A 19,999-nucleotide genomic window follows, 5' to 3' on the forward strand; every position below is an offset into this window, starting at 1 on the left:
TAGTGAAAGAAAGCAACTTGAAAAAAATTGTAATTTTCTATTCAGACAAGAAAGACGTTTTGATGAAGTTTCTCTATGATATCTCCAAAGCTAGAAAGAAAGTTACTTCTCATCCTGGGAAAATGAGTATTTTTATGCTAAAGGCAATAATTCAGTGGAACGGAGGATAGTCAGACTGAAAAAATGTTTAATTCAATGACTTTGAAAAGGCGTTTGGCACGATTGGTCAAAGGAATAATCTGCAAAACTTCGAGAGTATAGGATTTTGAAGCAAAGCGATTGAACTGATTTGTTGATTCCTGCCAGACAGAAAACAATAAGCAGACTTTGCTTCAAAACAGTCACAGAAAATGGAAATGTGAGTGATCCTGAGGAATCAAATTGTGTTCGCTGCTCTTTCTCTTGCTTACCAATGATTTGCCCAAATCTGTTCCAAAGAGTTCAAAAACGATACTTTCTGTGGATGATACGACTATTTTAACATCAGATATAAAAATATAAGACACATCTTCATTTGATTGTTTTGCGCTAAAAGAACTGTCTTTGACAAACAGCGTAGAAACTTGTACGCGAAGTTTGAGATTTCTTGGCCTCCTGGTTGTCTCACCTTGCTCTTCATTGGAGCGAGTGCGCCATGGTTTCCATAGATCAATGGCTGGTATAATTTTGACATTGTTGGGACCATTACACACTAAAAAACTTATAGGTAAATTTACCTGATCACTGTGCAGGTAAGGCTGAGCGCAAGGTAAAATTTACCAGCACTTTTTTTCCCGAAACTTGATTACTTGCACACTATTCAGGTAAATTATCTGATAGTTTTTGAATTTTAATGCCCACACTTGAAGCAACGTTTTTAGTGAAAAAAAGCAACTTGAAAAAAATTGTAATTTATCTTTTCAGACAAGAAAGACGTTTTGATGAAGCTTCTCTATAATTTTTCCAAAGCTAGAAAGAAAGTTATTTCTCGTCCTGGGAAAATGAGTATTTTTATGCTAGAGGCAACAATTCAGTGGAACGGAGGATAGTCAGACTGAAAAAATGTTCAATTCATTGACTTTGAAAAGGCGTTTGGCACGATTGGTCAAAGGAATAATCTGCAAAACTTCGAGAGTATTGGATTTTGAAGCAAAGCGATTGAACTGATTTGTTGATTCCTGCCAGACAGAAAACAATAAGCAGACTTTGCTTCAAAACAGTCACAGAAAATGGAAATGTGAGTGATCCTGAGGAATCAAATTGTGTTCGCTGCTCTTTCTCTTGCTTACCAATGATTTGCCCAAATCTGTTCCAAAGGGTTCAAAAACGATACTTTCTGTGGATGATACGACTATTTTAACATCAGATATAAAAATATAAGACACATCTTCATTTGATTGTTTTGCGCTAAAGGAATTGTCTATGACAAACAGCGTAGAAACTTGTACGCGAAATTTGACATTTGTTGACTTCCTGGTTGTCTGACCCTGCTCAGTATTGGAACGAGTGCACCGTTGTTTCCATAACGCAAACTGTGTAATTTGGGACCACTACACACTAGATAAATTATAGGTAAAATTACCTGAACACTGTGCATAGGTAAGGCCATGTGCATGTAAAATTTTACCTGAACAGTTTTTCCAAAAATTGCTTGCCTGCACATTATTCAGGTAAAGTACCTGCAATTTTTTTAAATTTCTAATGGACAAACTTGAAGCAAAATTTGATCTTTCCAAAGCTAGAAAGAAATTACATTTCATCATGGGAAAATGAGTGCTTTTATGCTATAGGCAACAATTGGGTGGCATTGAGGATAGTCACGCTGAAAAAATGTTCCTTGCTGTGAGTATTTTCCTATTAGCACAATCGTTAGCAAGGATCTCGCATTGACTAATGGTTAACTGCACGTAGAATGCGCTGGCAAAGTAGACTCCACATTCGTTACCTGAAATAAGACCGTGTTGAAATGCTTTAGATCTCACGGCACCAACTCCCCCTTAGCCACAATGGAGCTGCTTTTAATTTGTGAAGGAGAAGGCTTTTTGCTCCATTTCAAAGATAAGGGATAGTAAGTCGAAGTGAAATGCACGAATTTGAGGTCAAAGCGGATAAATTTGACCGGAATTTTGGTCTTTGATCATTGAAATTATCAGTTAGTGTACGTTAACTCACTGTTCATCACAATTCGTTCAACTATTTTTATGTCGATTTCTGGAATTGAGAAATGTAAATTGACGCACTTAAGTACACTTCGTTAAATTTTATTGAATATTTTGTGGTAAATACAATGAACGATTTTATAGCCTGTACTCAAGTGGGCTATCTTAATTGAGAAATGTGTGCCCACTAATTATCTAGGACAAAAATTCGCTAAACTAATGAGATTTTTGTAATAAATGGTCATTAGCAGGCTTATATTTAATAGAACAAAATTCTCTAATCAGCGTATGCAACACATACCATGAATAAATCCCAAGATGTCGACCGCGGCCCAAGGTAGACATTGTCCGGACTCGCTTGGGTTGTAAACAGGTGGTCCGGGCCGACAACTTCTGAAAAAGGGCAATGGTCGAGACGGAACTGAGGATATTGGCTGGTCCAAAAACACCTGAAAAGAGGAAATTGCCTGCGATAGAATCTAGCGGACATAGCAACAATTGGTTGAGGGCCAAAGGACTCGTCCAGACTATTAACAGACTATTGACACTCGACCCACTGTCTGGGACCCAAGTTGGCATCTCGGGTCTGAAATCTCATCCTGGCTCTAAGCCTACACATATCTTTCTAAGAAAATTGCGACTATGTAAGTTATGTTACAGTTGGCAAATATATTCAAAACACCCATAGTTTGGCAAACAAACTAAATGTGACCTTAAAGGTATTATAAACGATTATTACTACACATTGAATCTGTTACTTGAAGTCCTGGAGTCTTGATAATGTTTAATATCATATGAGGTTTCATCATATGGCAGTTAATTTCTTTCACTCTAACGCTGCATCTGTTACTGGTTATAATCTATTTATGCCTATGGCTTAATATTTTGGGATCTAAGTTGCGAGAATTGATCGGTTTTTATAAGTGGAATAATGGATTCGGATATGCAAGTAACGGAGCTGGTTGACACGCTGGGATTCGGCAGATATCAGGTAAGAAAAAGTACTCAATCGATATACGGATGTTGCCCACTTTGAAGTGCCCACTTTGAAGTGATAGTCTGTCTGGTCTGATCAGACTAAAGTGCACTCGAATCACCGTTGGCAATCGAAGTTGTCAGTGTTCAGACCTCGCCAGACGGAAACAATCTCTGATCAGACCGAAATCAGAGATTGTCCAGACTTTTGTGCGAACATGGCCCAGGCCAAATCCAGACCATTGTCCAGAGGGATGAGCGCTTGAAACAACCTCTGATCAGACCATCCTCAGAGCAAAAATGCCACCGATCAGACCATTTTCTACACATCCCGCAGAGCAAATCCGTACCATTGTTCAGACATTTGTGCACCTCAAATGTTCTCTGTTCAGACCATCCCCAGATCAAAAATGCTACTGATCACAAAATTTTCTACACATCGTCCTACGTGGTCCAGATATTTTCCAGACCATTTCCCAAACGTATGTGAGCTCGAAATAATCTTTGATTCAGCCATCTCCAGACCAGGAGAAAAAATCTGCCTAGACTTCTTAGAAAAAGTTCCTCTGTCGTTTCGAAATATTGACTTTTTGATCACTATATTTTGGACCACATAGAAATTTTATCGGGTCAAGGGCTTGTTTACAGTGAGCCAAATTAATATCCGAGACTATCAGTAGTTTTTAGATTGTAAAACAAAGATAGCAGTCCGTCTAACGATCCTAGTGCGCTCGAAATTGACCCCTGATCAGACTATCCCCATCCGGAAATGAATTCTGATCAGACCATTTACATCCAGAAGTGGCTTTTGATGAGATCATCCCAAACCAAAGTCTGTCTGGTCTGATCAAACTAAAGTGCACTCGAAACACTGTTTGCGCTCGAAGTTGTCAGTGATAAGACAATTTTCTACACATTGTCCAGAGCAAATCCGGACCATTGTACAGACAATTGTTTGCCTCAAATGACCTCTGTTCAGACCATCCCCAGATTAACAATGCTACTGATCAGACAATTTTCTACAAATCGTCCTACGTGGTCCAGATACTTTCCAGACCATTTACCAGACGTATGTGAGCTCGAAATAATCTTTGATTCAGCCATCTCCAGATCAGGAGAAAAATCTGCCCCGAAGTGGTCTGCGGTCATAATATTTTGTGCTAATTTGTTCTGGGAACACACCGTGCGCGCCACAGATTCCTTCCGAAGGGCACCTCGTCTTGGGTAATATACGTTGGTTTAGGACCTTATTTGATTGCTTCTGATTTTTAATCTCTGAGAGATAATAAAAAGTTAAGAAAAGAGTTTAATTAAAAGAGGAAAATTAATGCACAGACAAATTTGGTCATTTTGGATTTTTTTGGCCTTTTGACGATATTTCGTTGGCAACAGCACATTTTTCCGAGTATATATGCTCAGCATTAACGCTGTTTTTCGCACACATGTATTAAGATCGGGAAGTAAGCGAATCAGTTTGTCGCGTTGAAATTTTGTTATAGATTTCGGCAGCTTTTGCTTTTTACAGTATGCGCAAACTAGTGACAAGTGTAATTGACTCTAATCTCTCAATGTCGACGGCTTCCATTTTTCTTGCAGCCTCAATTCATATTTTTTTTGCACTCTTTGAAGATTCAAGTATTTGAAAGTTGCTAAGGGATTTTTAAAAAGTCAGTGTTTATATATGTTAAATTTTTGTACACGGATATGCTTGATCATGCACGCTCAATTCAGAGGAATGCTAAAAAACCGCATTACAAGGATTAGTCTGTGATTAGTCGCTTCTTTTCGCATTGCTAATTTCGCTAGAATTTGCTGACGGAATTAGCAACAAAGGAACGGCAATTTGGTCGGTGATATTTGCATTGTCGCTGATCTCGGCCAGCTTTGCTTAATCATGAAAGAGCAACGAAATGTACGGTGATTCGTTACATTTTCTCACAATGAAAATTAGATATATTAACCGCTGTCAATAGCGAAGTAATTTTATTACTCTTTTTCAATAACGGTAATCAATTTCCAAAAATAAATGGCAATAATTTTTTCAATTTGTTTTTTTTTTCAAATTTACTCGAATTTCTCCTCCAACTAAATTAGAACCAATTCAGGTTCATCACTCCTTTCATAAAAACATTTTCTTAAAAACAACAGTTGAAATTTAATACCCTAACGGTAGGTAAGGAAGATGCTTCTCATTCGGAGGTTAGGCCAATTTACATAAGAAATTGTGTAGAATTAAACGTTTCCCTCGGGCTTAAGGGAGTTTTGATGTGGTTCTGTGACACCTATGGATACATAATTATATATAGAAACTCATATGTGTACTAAATTACCAATTACCCTCTAATTTTAATAATTATATCATACATTTTACAACTAAGGATATGATTACTTTTTATTATTCGCATATATAGATATTCCCGCTAGCCTAAATTATTTCATAGATTGGTCAGACAACTTATATTTTATTAATCATAATCTTTCTTAATCTGCTGAATTCAAGCTGCCTTTGTAAACACTCTTCAAATTAGAAAGCCAAACTTAGCCTGGATTCGATTAGCGATTCCATTCAGTAAATTTAGCAAAGTTCACTTTAAAACGGATTCGCCACGCGATTCCACTGTATAAATTAGTCAACGTATTTGCAGGGCGGATACCATTCAAATAGCTAATCTCTCAGCTATAACATGGTGCAGTCAGCACTAAAAGACAGCGGCAAATCTCCACTCGCAATTCAACTCTTTTGGGAGAAAGCAACTCTAGAGCCCCCTCTCCGATGGGAAAACTGGAGGACACAACTCAAATTGGCGATTCTTGTCGAAGGGATTGTAGCGGATCTCCTCCTTGCCGACCCTCCGGCGCATGTGGTTCTACCTCCCGAACCCGCCTATGAAGACGCTGTTGACAATCCTACAGTACAATCGGAACGAGAAAGACGCATTCGAAATGAATCAGCAAAGACGGCATGGAAGAATCACTGTTTACGTCTTAAAACTGTAGGTGTATTATGCGGCGACAAACCTTGGAAAGTTTGTGATCTAAAAGCATCATCTTTGATGTATTTGAACCTCGGAACAGAAGGACGACGAGTTTTCAATGCAAACAATTTGGCTGTTAATCTGGATGAAATTTCAACTAAAAATCTTTGGGATATCCTAAACAAAACTTTCATCCGAATTCACAATATAAAATTCGATTGATATCTCATCTTAAGGCGAAAACAACAAAAAGGTGAACCAATTGAAAAATTCTATGGTCATCTTAGAGAACTTTCCGAAAACTGTGATCTTGGAGAAAAGGGAGATACCATCATCAGAGATGTCTTTATTGCAAATATGCAAAATGAGAATATTCAAAAAGAACTCCTAAAAGAAACGGCGGAACTTGATAAAGCTCTGACAATCGCAATAAACATTGAAAGGGACACTCTTAATCAACTTAAAATGAACGCTAGTAAATCCGAACTCAATTCCACAGTAAATCAAGTGCAACGGATGCGCATCGAACATGCTAGTGTCTACTCAAACATGAATTCCACTGCCCGGAAAAAGCCTACAACATGACATTTTTGTGGACTTCGTTGGATTTCGGAACATCGTGACAAATGCCCTGCACGTGGAAAGAATTGCAATATTTGTAGTATCGAAAATCACTTTGCGAACGTTTGTCAAAAACCTAAAAAACCTAATTGCTACCCAAAACCCCAACCGCGTGTCAATAACATTGAAAAAGAAGATAATCAGACTGATGATATTAATCAAATTTCGGCCAATTATGATCCTGATCTAGAATCTAATTATTCATCGGATGAAGACAACTGTGTTGCATCAGTACCTTCAGCGGATTCTACAATTCCTAGAGAATCAATTAACCTTCCTGTGGTATTTGGAAATACAGCAACAAATGTTTTAGTGGATTCGGGCAGCGTTAGCACGATAATAAATGAAAGCCTGGCAAACTCTATCATTTCCCAAGACCCAAATTCAAAAAGAATACACGAGGCGACTCCCAAGCAATTGAAGACTTCCTCCAACGAACTCATTCAAACGCTTGGAAAACTCCAAACGTCAATCCGAAGTAACAATTGGTACGCGAATTCAATTGAAATTCAAGGAGTGACGGATGGTCACCGTTCATTGTTGGATATAAATTTGTTCCCTGCCCTCGGACTTTCAATTCAACAATCTAATTGTCCAAAGTCAGTTAATCAAGTAGAACAGGAACATTGTCCAATCAACAAACAGATTGCAACTGATTTTCTTGACTTAATCTCGAGAATTGGTAAGTACAAATTACATATAATTCGTTCAAAATTCCAAAAAACTATACTCCAACACATCAAAAAGGTAGTCGTGTCCCTATAAATTTGTTAGATAAAGTATCTGATGAAAAAACTATCAGATCAAGGACATATTGAAAAACTAAACGAATTCTAAGATAGAGTATTTTTTCTCCGATCGTCATTACAGCAGTTAAGAAAGACAAATCTGTTAAATTAGCTCCCGAATCAAAAGTTTTGAATAAAGCAATTCAAAAAAATAAGTATCAAATGCCGAATATAGATAGTCTTATCGATTCTTATCTTTTCACAACACATCAACGATTCCAATCACGGTGACAATGTTTATTTTTCGACCATTGACTTAAAATATGCATATCGCCAACTAAAGTTACATCCGGATACTTCTCGTCACTGTAATTTTATTATCTTTTGTGGTTTTTACGGTCTTACAGATATGCCTGCGGAGTTTCAAAAAGCTATGGATTACACATTAGTTGGTTTAACCAATACATATTGTTTTCTTGATGATATAATTGTAGTCAGTAAAGGTAGCAAGGAATCTCACATCAAATACGTTTACAATTGCTTACGAAAACTTGATGCAGATAACCTTAGAATAAACCTGAGCGAATGTCATTTTGCAAAACATCAGATAAACTGCCTTGGTTTTACCTTCTCCCACATTGGTTTTGAGCCCATAGAATAAAAAACAGCAGCTATAGCAGAAATCAAGGCTCCAAAAACACTGAAACAACTACGGTCATTTCTAGGTAGTGTTCTTCATTTAAGCAAATTTATTCCCAATCTGGCAAAAATTTGTCACAATCTTCGACCTTTGTTAAAGAAAAAGGAAAAACTTATTTGGACTGAAAATTATCAAACTCATTTTGAACATCTGAAAACTACAATTGCAAATGCTACGAAAAGTACTCATTTTAATCCAACACTGGAAACGCGAGTCAAACGCGATGCATCTAGACCACGTCTAGGCGCCGCACTAGAACAGTTGGACCGTGAGGGTTGGAAAACTGTAGCTTTTGCATCTCGTTTTCTCAAAAGCAATGGAGAACGCTTCAGCATTAATGAATTAGAATTACTTGGAGTTGTTTGGGCCATCGAATATTTTAAGTATTATCTTTTTGGAAAAGATTTTACAGTCTTGACAGATCATAGAGCATTCCTTTCAATTTTGAAATCTCATCGTTCAAATAAACCATATAATAGTCGATTAAAAATGTGGATTGATCGTTTGTTACCTTTTGATTTTATTATAGAACATTTCTCTGGCGCTCGTATGAGATTAGTTGATTATATTTCGCGCCAACCAAATCAGAAAGCGAAAAGCATCACTCAATATGATGAGGAATTTATGGTTGCTACAATTTCCCGCATTCGCGACGCAATTTCCACTTTATTCAGTAACTCAAATCAAGTTCGTTTCCAAAAGAAGCACAATAACTCCAAATACAAATTACTTGTAAACAAGACGCGAGTCAACTCTCACAAATTCTCCAAACACGACGCACATATTCCACATTCCTCAAATAATTCATTCACTACTAAAGCAAAAGTCAATAAATATAACTTAAAATTCATTTCAAATTTCAATTGTCACGCACATCACTTGCCCAAACTTAATACTGTATCCGCTCCGCAAATCCAGATCACAATCTCTAAACTGAATTCCGTAAATAATTTCGATAACAAAATCAATCACATCATAATGTCTGAAAATTAGTCCCCTCGAACCCACCCTCCTACATCTCCTTACACTCCCCGAGTGACATTTCAAATCCATTCAACACAGAATACGAATACCAGTACAAGTGTCAACAACACCCAGACTTCCTCATCGCCGGAAACTAGGGACATTGAGCTTTCCCGGGAATAAATTTTCGAAAATAACCTCAATCAGCTATTCACGAAGTCCTTTCTCGCGGTCCTTACAAGCAAGGATGCAGTCCTCAAAGAACTTCGGGACTGTGTGATACAAGACGATGAGGCCAGATGCAAGGAAGTCAGCCAGTACATCCATTCTTTCTGGAAGGATCTCCATGTGAAGTCAGGTTGTCTTTGTGTTGACGAACGCGTCGCGATCCCTATCTCAATTAAAAACGCCGTAATCGTATCGATTCAAATGGCACACCCTGGTAGTTGGGGGATGGTCTCGTTATCCCAATATGCATGGTGGCCATACATGCATAGAGAAAATCTAGCTAAAACATCTGATTGTGTTCCCTGTACAGATATTGGTAAGAATCTCAAAACCTGTTATCCCTAAATCTAAATGGCATCCATATAAAGTATGTCAAAAACCTAATGAGGATATTCAAATTGACTTCCGGGGTCCGATACTGAATGAAAAAGATAAAGAAATTTATTTTCTCACATGCATTGACCGCTATTCAAAATATCTTACGGCTGAAATCTTCGAAAAAGCTAATGGTGCTAATATAGTTAAATTTCTGTGTGAATATGCATATAATCATGGGATTCCGCGAACGATACGCTTAGACCAAACAACCTGTCTAGTAGGAAAACAAGCCAGAAACTATTGCATTGAAAACAATATTAACATTCTTGATGCTCCTGTAGGCGACCATAGAGCTATTGGATTAGTGGAGCGAATGATCCAAATAATAAAAGGGCGGTTATCTTGTATGCAAGCTGAACGCAAAGAAACATTTTCTACTTCCGCTGCGATTAAATAAATTATTTCAGACCTACGTTTAACAAAACAGAAAACTACAAAGTTAACTCCATTTGAAGCTCACTTTGGTCATCCTGCAGTTACTCCTGTAAAGAATATTAGTACTGCTCCCTCAAGTCTAAATTTAACTTATGAAAAATTTATTAACTACTATTTAGATGCTGATACTGTTCCTGCTGAAGACTTCTTTGATGATGCAGGGTGGATCAATCCAGATAGAAGTGATCTGGAAATTGAAAAGACCATGTGCCAGGCAAAACAAGATGCAGGTCGCCGTTATCGCAATTCTACAGACAAGGAATCGCGCTTCAACAATCAACCGAAATTAACTAATCCCATACCTAGGACTGAAGCATCTCTGAAAGTCAAACTCGCCCGAAAACTTCCTCATAAGAAAAGGGCCAAGAAACAACTGGCCGGATTGTATGAAGTCCTCAAACCCGGGTCAAACGTCACTAACTCCTTGCCGACAACAACAAAAACAAATGAATCTGGCCGATCGCCTGTCAAAGTTCGAGATAGCGGTCTTGCAAAATTCGGAACTAAAGCGCAACGGGCAACGAATTTATGGACATGTGCACAACGTCGGCCGGCCCCTTATGAGCAGACCACGGAGACAAAAATAGCCAAACACAGTATTGATTTAAGGAAGCATAAGCGAGTGGAAACCAAAATTCGCCATCGACAACGCAATACAACGTCACTAGTTTCCTCCGTAAACTCAAATGTAACTCGAGCTCTGACAGTTCGAAAACCCTCCAAGCCTCAGCCTAAATGCCGCCGATTTACAGCCTCTCTCAATGAAAATGAACCAGCACCACAAGAACAGCCTGGCCCCTCAAAACTACCCGCCCCACAAAAACAAAGCGAAGGTCGCAAACGTAAACGGCCTCAATTTTATGTTTTCTCGGAGGCGGACATTTCCCCAACAAGCTCATTGGCAACTTCAAGAACAAGGAAACGAAAAACCAAAAAGCAAGAATAAAAAAATTCGACAACCGGAGAATCAGTGGTGGCATCAATCCAGAATGAAGAACAAGATCGCATCACATCTCCGCAACACCCAGATATACAGACTGGACTTGTATCACCACCTGAACCTCGAATTCGTTATTATAAGTATGAACAAGAAAAGGAAATGTCAGTATGGGATGCTGAAAATGAAATTTAGTGATTAAAAGCTAGTAAAATTTTGAAAGCTGTCAGTAAATGTTAAAATTTCAATTCATTCATGTATTCACCCTGCGAATCCAAATTTATTTTGTGTTTCATAATTTATTTGTTGCATTCGTTTCTCAGTTCCAGTTCACATTATCCATATGCATATCTAACGTCTTTGTCTTTAAATTTATCAATATGCAATTGCGGTACAAATCCGATAACACAAATGCGGTAAAATCCGATAACACAATTGCGGTACAAATCCGATGTATACAAAAATATACAATTTAATTTGTGTATTTCAACATTCGCGGTGCTTTTCCAACCTACGTTTATGTTAATTTCAATTTTCATTCTTTCGTTAACTCAATTGCATCAATATGCATACAATTAACTTATTTGTGTTGTTCTTTTAAAAAATTGTAAATAAATTAAAATTTTTTTCCTGTCATGAGGGATTTTCCTGTCCTGTGATACCTATGGATACATAATTATATATAGAAGCTAATATGTGTACTAAATTAAAAATTATCCTCTAGTTTTAAAAATTATATCATACATTTTATAACTATGGATATGATGACTTTTTATTATTCACATATATAGATATTCCGGCGAGTCTACTAAATTGTTTCATAGATTGTTCACACTACTTATATTTTACTAATCAAAATCTTTCTTAATATGATGATTTCAAGTTGCCTTTGTAAATGCTTTTCAAATTAGAAAGCTAAACTTAGCCTAGATTCGCTTAGCGATTCCATTCAGTAAATTTAGCAAAGTTCACTTTAAAACGGATTCGCCCCGCAATTCCACTGTATAAATTAGTCAACGTATTCGCAGCGTGGATACCATTCAAATAGCTAATCTCTCAGCTATAACAGGTTCACAAGATAAATCATGAAAAATTCATGAAATTTTTCAAGTGTTCTCATGCATTTTTCGTCTGCTTGCACACAAAAAATCGGCAAAAACACACGAGAATTTTCATGAATTTTACTTGATCTATCGTGAGAATCACAGAAAAAAAACCTGAGTTTAAGCCCTAGACAATCGTGTAATTTTACACTATATCTCGTGTAAAATTATACGAGATTTTAGTGTGACTATTATTCCCGGTAAAAATTGAAATGGTGAAAACATTTAATCGGACTTTTCTCTATTTTCCTCGCAAAAAATTACATGTTAAAGTTTCTAATATGTTAATAAGGGATAGATAGCATTTTGACTGAGAAACAGCAAAATTACCAAACGATAATCCTGCGAAATTTGAGTTTCAAAATTCCTCAAAGTGAAATAATTTACAATAGACGGGTCTTTAAATAACCCTGCTCATTGCTTCTTAGGCAAGACCTCTCACTTACTGCGTTAATTGAGTGAAGTTTCTGCCATTTTTGGTGAGTATTGAACACATCGGGTTTGAACTAATTTAACCTCTCTTTTCTCTCAATTAATTAACTAATCAATGCAACTCTGTTGATAGAACTTAATGAACGGATATTGTTTTTGTCAATCCGGAGTGTCCTGGTATAAAAATATTATTTTCCTTTCAAATTAAATTATGTGTCGTTCAACCCAGGGTTGAGGCGTGAGCCGGTGTGAGCGATAGATTTTGTTTAAGAAATTTGCCAAATCTGCTGAGTTTTTTACAAGAAAGGTGTTGACAGTTTAATTTAATGTGTTGACAGTTTAATTTAACGTGCTGAAGGTGTGGAACTAAAATATTTTCAGCACTTGTAAGCGCAGTTCTTACTAAAATGCAGCAGATCTGTTATTTTATAATTCGAGCACTTCGAAAATTCCAGAAATTAGCACCTTCGGCTCATAATTTAAGCACTTTTCTATCAAGAACTCTCTAAGCACTTTAAGCAGATTCCCTACATAAATTCAACACTTCAAAGTTTCAGCACATTTTTTAAATGATCCCGTTACTTCAGAAAAAGGAAAGCGAATGAGACAATTTCAGCATTCTCAGCACATTCCTTACATGATTTGAGGACAAGTTATAACAAAAATATGCACGCTTTTCTGCATGATCTCTTCATAAATTCAACACTTCAATATTCATAGCATCAAAATATGAGGGAAGTTTAACGCTTTATGCATATTTTGTTATAAAAATAAATGAGTATTAAAAATCCTAAAAGTTTTTTTCAAATTATTAGGCATATCTTATATGCTATTAGACTCTTTTCATCGGCCAATGATTTTTTTTCAACGCCTGTGAGTGACGTATTCGCAGTAACAGCATTCGATTAAATGTTGCTTTGGTGCTCTCGAAAATACTCCTTAAATTGCGTGACTATACTTGGATACTAATTACTCCTTAAATTTATATTTGGAAAAATGGAACAAAATTTACAACTAAAATAACAACAACAAAATCTCACTCAAAACTATCTCTTTGTTTTTCATTATAATGGTTTTCTCAAGCTCTCTTCTGATTTTTTTGTCAGATTTGATATCGACTCGGCTTTCGAAAAAAAAAGGATTCCCATAAAGAGAACGATTTTGGAAAAAAAACTTTTTTAGAACTGAGAAATATCACGGTTCAAGCGCAATTTTTCTGTTTTCCATTAAACAGTTGAAAAACTGATTGGGTTGAACGGTGGAAAACACGTTCTGCTTTCCTATTGAGTAATTGTTGAGTACTGGTTTTAAAACATCACAGATTGTTCTAGAGAATAGGGGATTAAGACTCAGCTGAATGTTATGTATTAAACGTATAATTGAATGGAAATTGTATAACAAAAGAGTGAAAATTATTTAAGCTAAGAATCGAAAAGTGTTTAAGGAATGTACTGACATGCGCTGCAAAAAATAATTTTCTATTTTTACTCCAATTATATTTATCAACAAAATGGTCAACCAAATTTATTCATTAAAAAGAAACTTTATCTTATCCTTCAATTACAGACGCTATGGGTATTTGGTTTTCACAATGCCATGAAAAATCAGATTGACAATTAGTGTCTTCGATGATTTTTTTAACAAATATTTTTGCCTCTTCTGTTTTCCATACTTTCAGAGTTTTAACTGCGTTTTAACTTAGTAAACTCAACTGCACAGTAGAATTAACTGCTTTCATTATTAGGTTTATTTTTTTCATTGATGCTTTGAACTTTTTTTTTCGCCATGAACAAAGTTGAAAACAGGAACCTTGTTTAGATACTGCTTCTTCTACTGTGTTCAGGGGGCTACTTCGCTGTATGTGCTGACCTGCTTATTATTGTATACCAAGAGAGTTCACTCGAAGCCACATTTTCAATAGACAACACTCAATTTGCATTCATTCCATTAGCTTCAACCATCTCGTCAAACATCGGATCTCTCACATTCGGATATTTAGCAGATTCTATTGGTCGACGAGTACCTTTTGTGGTCTCGGCTTTGTTCTCTTCCTTGTCTGGCGTCATTTCAGTGTTGTCTGAATCCTATTGGTTCTTTTTGACCACGAGAGTGTTAGTTGGGTTTGGTCTAGGTGGACTATCGAGTATTGATTTTGTGGTTTTCAACGAACTATGTCCTCGAAACGTGAGAGGCAGAGCGACTTTGGTCATCACCATTTTTGGAGCACTGGGAGTTCTCTTCATTGCGGGTAAGAATGGGAAAAAGTTTTTGATCACATTAATTCACTCACATTCACGTTATAATTTTTCAACTTAGATTTGAAACTTTCGACTAGCACGACTGGTGACAACATAAACTAGCCGTGATAAGCGTAGAACAAATGTTGTGGCCAATTACTGATTTTGATTTTTATCTTATATTGACATTCATTTTGATTTTTATCCAATAAGTTAGACAATAAATATGAATTGGTGGTTACAAAAAGTTAGGCAAATGTCCCATTATATCTTCTGCGTCTAAATGGATTCAATAATTAAAATTCTCATTGAAACAGAGAATCACTTTGTCGGTTGTCTGAACAATTTCCGTTAGATAAATGAATGAATTTCAATTTTTTCAAGGTATAAATCTCATATCGTGGTCGACCGTACTGCCGGGAATAGATCAATGGCGAATAATTGGAATCATCGGTGCTTTCCCGATGTTGTTCGTGTTGATAGCCCGAATGCTGTTCTTCGACGAGTCACCCAAATATCTTGTGTCTAAGGGGAGAACAGAAGAAGCCACAGCAGTTTTGACTAAAATCGCCAGACAAAATCTTATTGACTCTGAAGAAAATATTCAAAATACTGTCTCTCAGCTCTTGGATGGTTTTGAAGACAATACGCCAGCAATTGATGCTGATAGAAATGAGAGGTTGGTTTCAAGTTCTTTTTCGTTACAAAAGGGATATCATCATTTGTGCCCGGTTTGAATAGCAACCCAGGTTGAGGTGCCAGACCGAAAGTCGATATGTCCAGACCGAAATGAACGAACAAGGTGGCGTCGTGCGTTCAAAAATACACGGTCAGGAAAAAACTGAACGCACGATAGTCTGGATATATGTTTGATAATTAATTTGACTTTCTGTTTATTACTAACCTCTCTTCCGTTCCTAGAAATTCGATCAATAGTTTGAAATTTTAGATCAAATTGGCCTGCGAAATGTTCGACTGCTACTGGAAATGTTATCCGGCAGTATATAAATGTTATCAAGTTTGACCCCAAGTTGACCCTTTCTCTTCTGATAGCGTGGACGTGTCAAGGGGTATCTTACTGGGGACTAACTCTGTTCCTACCAGAATACTTGACATCAAAGACTTCAATTTCGGCCAATTTGACGATATTCCTAATGGTCGCATGTGAAATACCAGGGAACTGTTTCCACATTATATCTTCCACCATGTACTCTGAATAATAGGTAATTTTGTTGACCAGATTATAGATAAAAAATGATCTGCACAATTTTATCAAAATTCATCATCTGTAAAACGTGGACGATGCCTGAATCCTTATAAGATACCTGAATCCTTAAAAATTGGGCAAATAATTTTTTCTTTTATGTGGGGTTTCTTGCTTGTAATTAGTGCATGAGGTCTGCCTGCACTTGAGCAAATCGTGCAACTCTCTTGCTGAATGATAGATGAGTTCAATTTGACCCTCCATGACGTGTCAGCGATAAAGAGGGGACATTTTATCAACAATTGGTTAGGTTTGAGTCACCCAATACGAAGGGAGTTGATATAATTGCTTCTAAAATGACAAAGATAATGACAGATTGTGACAACAAATCTAATAGAACAGAACAACAAGAGGTTAATTATGGACTATGAATTAAACTGAAACACACCCCCTGACAAGTTTTGGAGGAATGCTTTGGTCTGGCTCAATGATCCAAAGTTTCCTCTGCCTCATTTTCTGCTAATTACAAAAAATGTTAACAGCAATTTTATGTAAGAAAACGTTACTATGGCTAGTCTGCCAGCTGTGAATCCAACGGAAACTAATCTGAACGATCAGAGTCAAACGGCTAACGACAGTCAGCATTGGTTAAAAGGTATAAAAAAAAGTGGCAACCATACTGTATTTGTAGTAATTGTTCCCACCTCACTCACTTTCCCACTCCACTTAGTTGGTTTTTTGTTCAGTCGATTTTGGCCGATCGATATATTCATCATAGAGAAACGTGTGATGTATCAATAGAATATGATTCTCTTATAGAGTCAGTTTGCTCGATTTTTAATCAAAGTTTGAACATAAATGTCAATTCAAAACTGTTTTTTGAGATAAAATGAGGCACAATTTTGTGTTCCTAACAGACAAGTAACAACGACGCGATAAAAAGCTAGATTTGGGCTCATCGGGATGTTTGCAAAACAAAGAATTTGGATTCTATTGGAGAGCTTTTCTTTAAAATAGTTTTTCCCCAATTTTGTTTGTTTCTAAAGTCATTTAGAGACAAGTATCTTCTCGTATCAAGGACCCATTAACCAAAAACAACCCCATATACGATCAAATGAAGCCCAATGAAGCTCCATTATGTTTTAAGGGAGTCATCGCTCAAGTTTTTTATGGCTTCGACACTGTGTATTAGTAATTTTTAACAAATATTTGTGTTTTGCCTGCATTTGTTTCTTTTTCTGTTTTCCTATCGCTCAGTCCCGTTATTTAAAAGTGAAATTGGTTTTCTGCAGAGGGTTAAGTGAACCTACTTAATGCTTTGAATGCACAACTAGTGGCTGTTAAGACCCTTAAAAACGTTTTTTCCGAATAAAAATAGATCATAACACTTTTTAAACTTTTTTCATAAAATTTTGTGATTATTCAATATTTTATTTCAAAATTGTGCATTTTTTGAACTGTTATCACCTTACGACAAAACTGAAAGTTCTCATTGGCGTTGAAAAGCCCTTTTACGAACATATAAAGAGTTTTCAGCAAATTGATTATGGTTTTATTGGCTTCAACAGTTTTTGAGTTTTCTATTGAATTTTTTGTTTTTTGCCTGTTTTATTGTCGTTTTTGTAGTCGCAGGACTTATTCTGATTATTGAATGCTTTCATTGGCTTCCATTTCAGGTGTAAGTTAACGTAAATAAAACTTTCAGTTGAAAGCTGTTGGTTTTAATGACTGTGATATTACTGAGTTGTCTTCAAAATTTAGTTTTTTTTGCTTATCAGTTCATTTTGTTCCTTAGTCACAAGATTACAATTGTGAGAGATCCAACTGTGGTTGCAAAAATGAACATCCAATCATTGATTCAGCTTGCCATTGTTGGGTTCCGAGTTCAATTGTATTAAGAAGCGATTGATACTTTTTTTAACCTAAGTAACTAGCAACCTCAATGTATGTAGTTCTTAATTGAGAGTTTTTTTCCTGTTTTTTCATTACCCGAAGATTACCTCTTAATCAATATGCGAAATCAAAGAAACGACTTCACAGTACAACATAAATTTTGAAGGAGTTTTGAAACCCGGGTTCGAATTTTTTTTTGTTTCTTTGATTTCATAAATTAAGCATTTATGTGTTGAAACTATTCATATTAGATTTCAATGTACGATACTGATAAGAAATAGAACAAATGAAACAATCCGCGTCCATTTTTGCATATATAATGTCCTCTGCATGGGATTAGAATACGAAAAAGCAAACTACCTAAGCAGATAAGGAAACATTTCCCTAAAATACTGGAAGGACTTCTGCTGGCGTTTGTGTTGATCGACACTGGTGTAGTTGGGAGACTGAATCTGATGAGAGGACTATTTCTCATGTCTGCAATCTGTTCTCTCATCACTGCGTTTCTATCCCACCAATCGACAATCATTGGTAACGGTATCATTTCCAGATTGAAGTGCACGACCCAAGAAACCTCTGGCCAGACGAACTTGAGTCGCGCATGGGGAGGGGGAGTTTCAGACCATATAAGCTGAAATCGCCTCTGATCAGACCCACTAAAGTCACGCGGTGGTGGTGCCAGACTTACTTGGGTCGTGCGCTGGGGGCACCCACATTAAAAGTATAATCAATAGAAGTAGCAGTGACAATTGGTATATCGTATCTTTCTGAAAATATTCTATCTGGGGCACTGAGAATGAATGAACCTTGTTGAGGTGCGCAACCCAAACCAACTATTTGAGTCACGCAATGAGGGTAAAACGCGACTCTGCGACAGTCTGGCAGCAGGTCTACGGCCTGGAAAGTCTGATCGAGGCCCCACCAAGATTCGGTTCTGTCTAATCAGATGTCTGTCCAGTGTCTGGATAGGTTGATGAGAGCGATGAGGTCTGCCGCAAAAAACAGACAGCCCCCCCCCCCCCAAGTATAAATTAGCTCCGGAACAGATTACCTTTTGGAAAAACGTACCAAATTTTAGTTCAGGATGAAAAAAAAATTACTTAAAATTACGCAGGACCAAGTAGCTTCGTTTGTAAGGATGCCAGATTATGATCAGAGCTGTTTTGGGTGGCGCACTTCAACGTGTAAACATTTCCTCAGTTTCAATCCAAAACTGTTGTAAAAAGTTGAATCCACATTCACCATTTTTGTATCACCATTTTTCTCCTTGAGGAAGTAATATGAAGGAAAATACCTAGCAACGATAATTTTGACATCACATTTTTGACTTTTCGTATCTTAGCAAATTTTCCCAAAATCAGCGACGATGCGAAAATCACCGACAAAATTGCCATTCCTCTTCGCAAATTTCGGCAGCGAATTCTAGCAACAATAGCACTGTGAAAATTGGCGACTAATCTCCCTAAATCATAAGACTAGATTAGAGTCGGCGACGAGATCAAAGGATTGGAATCAATTACACATTATTATAATGTCACTATTACTCGCGCACCGTGAAATGCTGAAAATGGCGACCTATTTACCAAAATTTTGAGGCAGTCGGACCTTTTCGCGCTCACTTACTTTCATAATCTTAATAATACATGAGCTTAAAATACGTGTGTAAAAACAGTGACGAACCGAGTATATATACTCGAGCCAATGTGATTTCTGCAATGTAATGCAAAGTTTATTGAAATTTTTAATCAAAATGTAGCGCTTTTTACGTGTTTCAGTCGTGTTCTGCTGTCTCATCTACTTCTTCATGATTCCTAACTGGGGAGTTCTCTTCACCTTCTCAGCTGAAGAGTACCCAACCGAGATTCGAACCAGCGCCAGCGGATTCTTCCAAGTGTTCTCAAGCATCACTGGCCTGTTCTCTCCTTTCCTTAGTGGTGCATTGGTTAACAAAGCTGATGATTCTGCTTCTAACAATGTTGATTACTACATGATAGTGTGGTCTTGTTTCCTTCTTGCTGGTTTTCTCTCAGTTATTGTTATGCGAAAAAGAAC

The 19,999-nt window shown here is 36.9% G+C and overlaps 1 protein-coding gene across 1 annotated transcript; it reads left to right on the top strand.

Moving 5' to 3' along the window:
• Positions 1–2,910: 2,910 nt before the first annotated feature.
• On the top strand, positions 2,911–19,994 carry LOC142357046 (niacin transporter NiaP-like; the record flags this gene model as incomplete). Its single annotated transcript, XM_075408758.1, has 6 exons — positions 2,911–3,129; positions 14,432–14,861; positions 15,235–15,529; positions 15,800–16,024; positions 18,345–18,478; positions 19,723–19,994. Coding segments are annotated over exons 1-6 (1,416 nt in total), but the record flags the coding sequence as incomplete, so codon positions are not given.
• Between the last annotated feature and the right edge of the window lie 5 nt (positions 19,995–19,999).

This window comes from Convolutriloba macropyga, unplaced genomic scaffold (assembly GCF_964194025.1).
Source record: "Convolutriloba macropyga unplaced genomic scaffold, txConMacr16.3 SCAFFOLD_3004, whole genome shotgun sequence".
In the NCBI taxonomy this organism is placed as follows: domain Eukaryota; kingdom Metazoa; phylum Xenacoelomorpha; order Acoela; family Convolutidae; genus Convolutriloba; species Convolutriloba macropyga.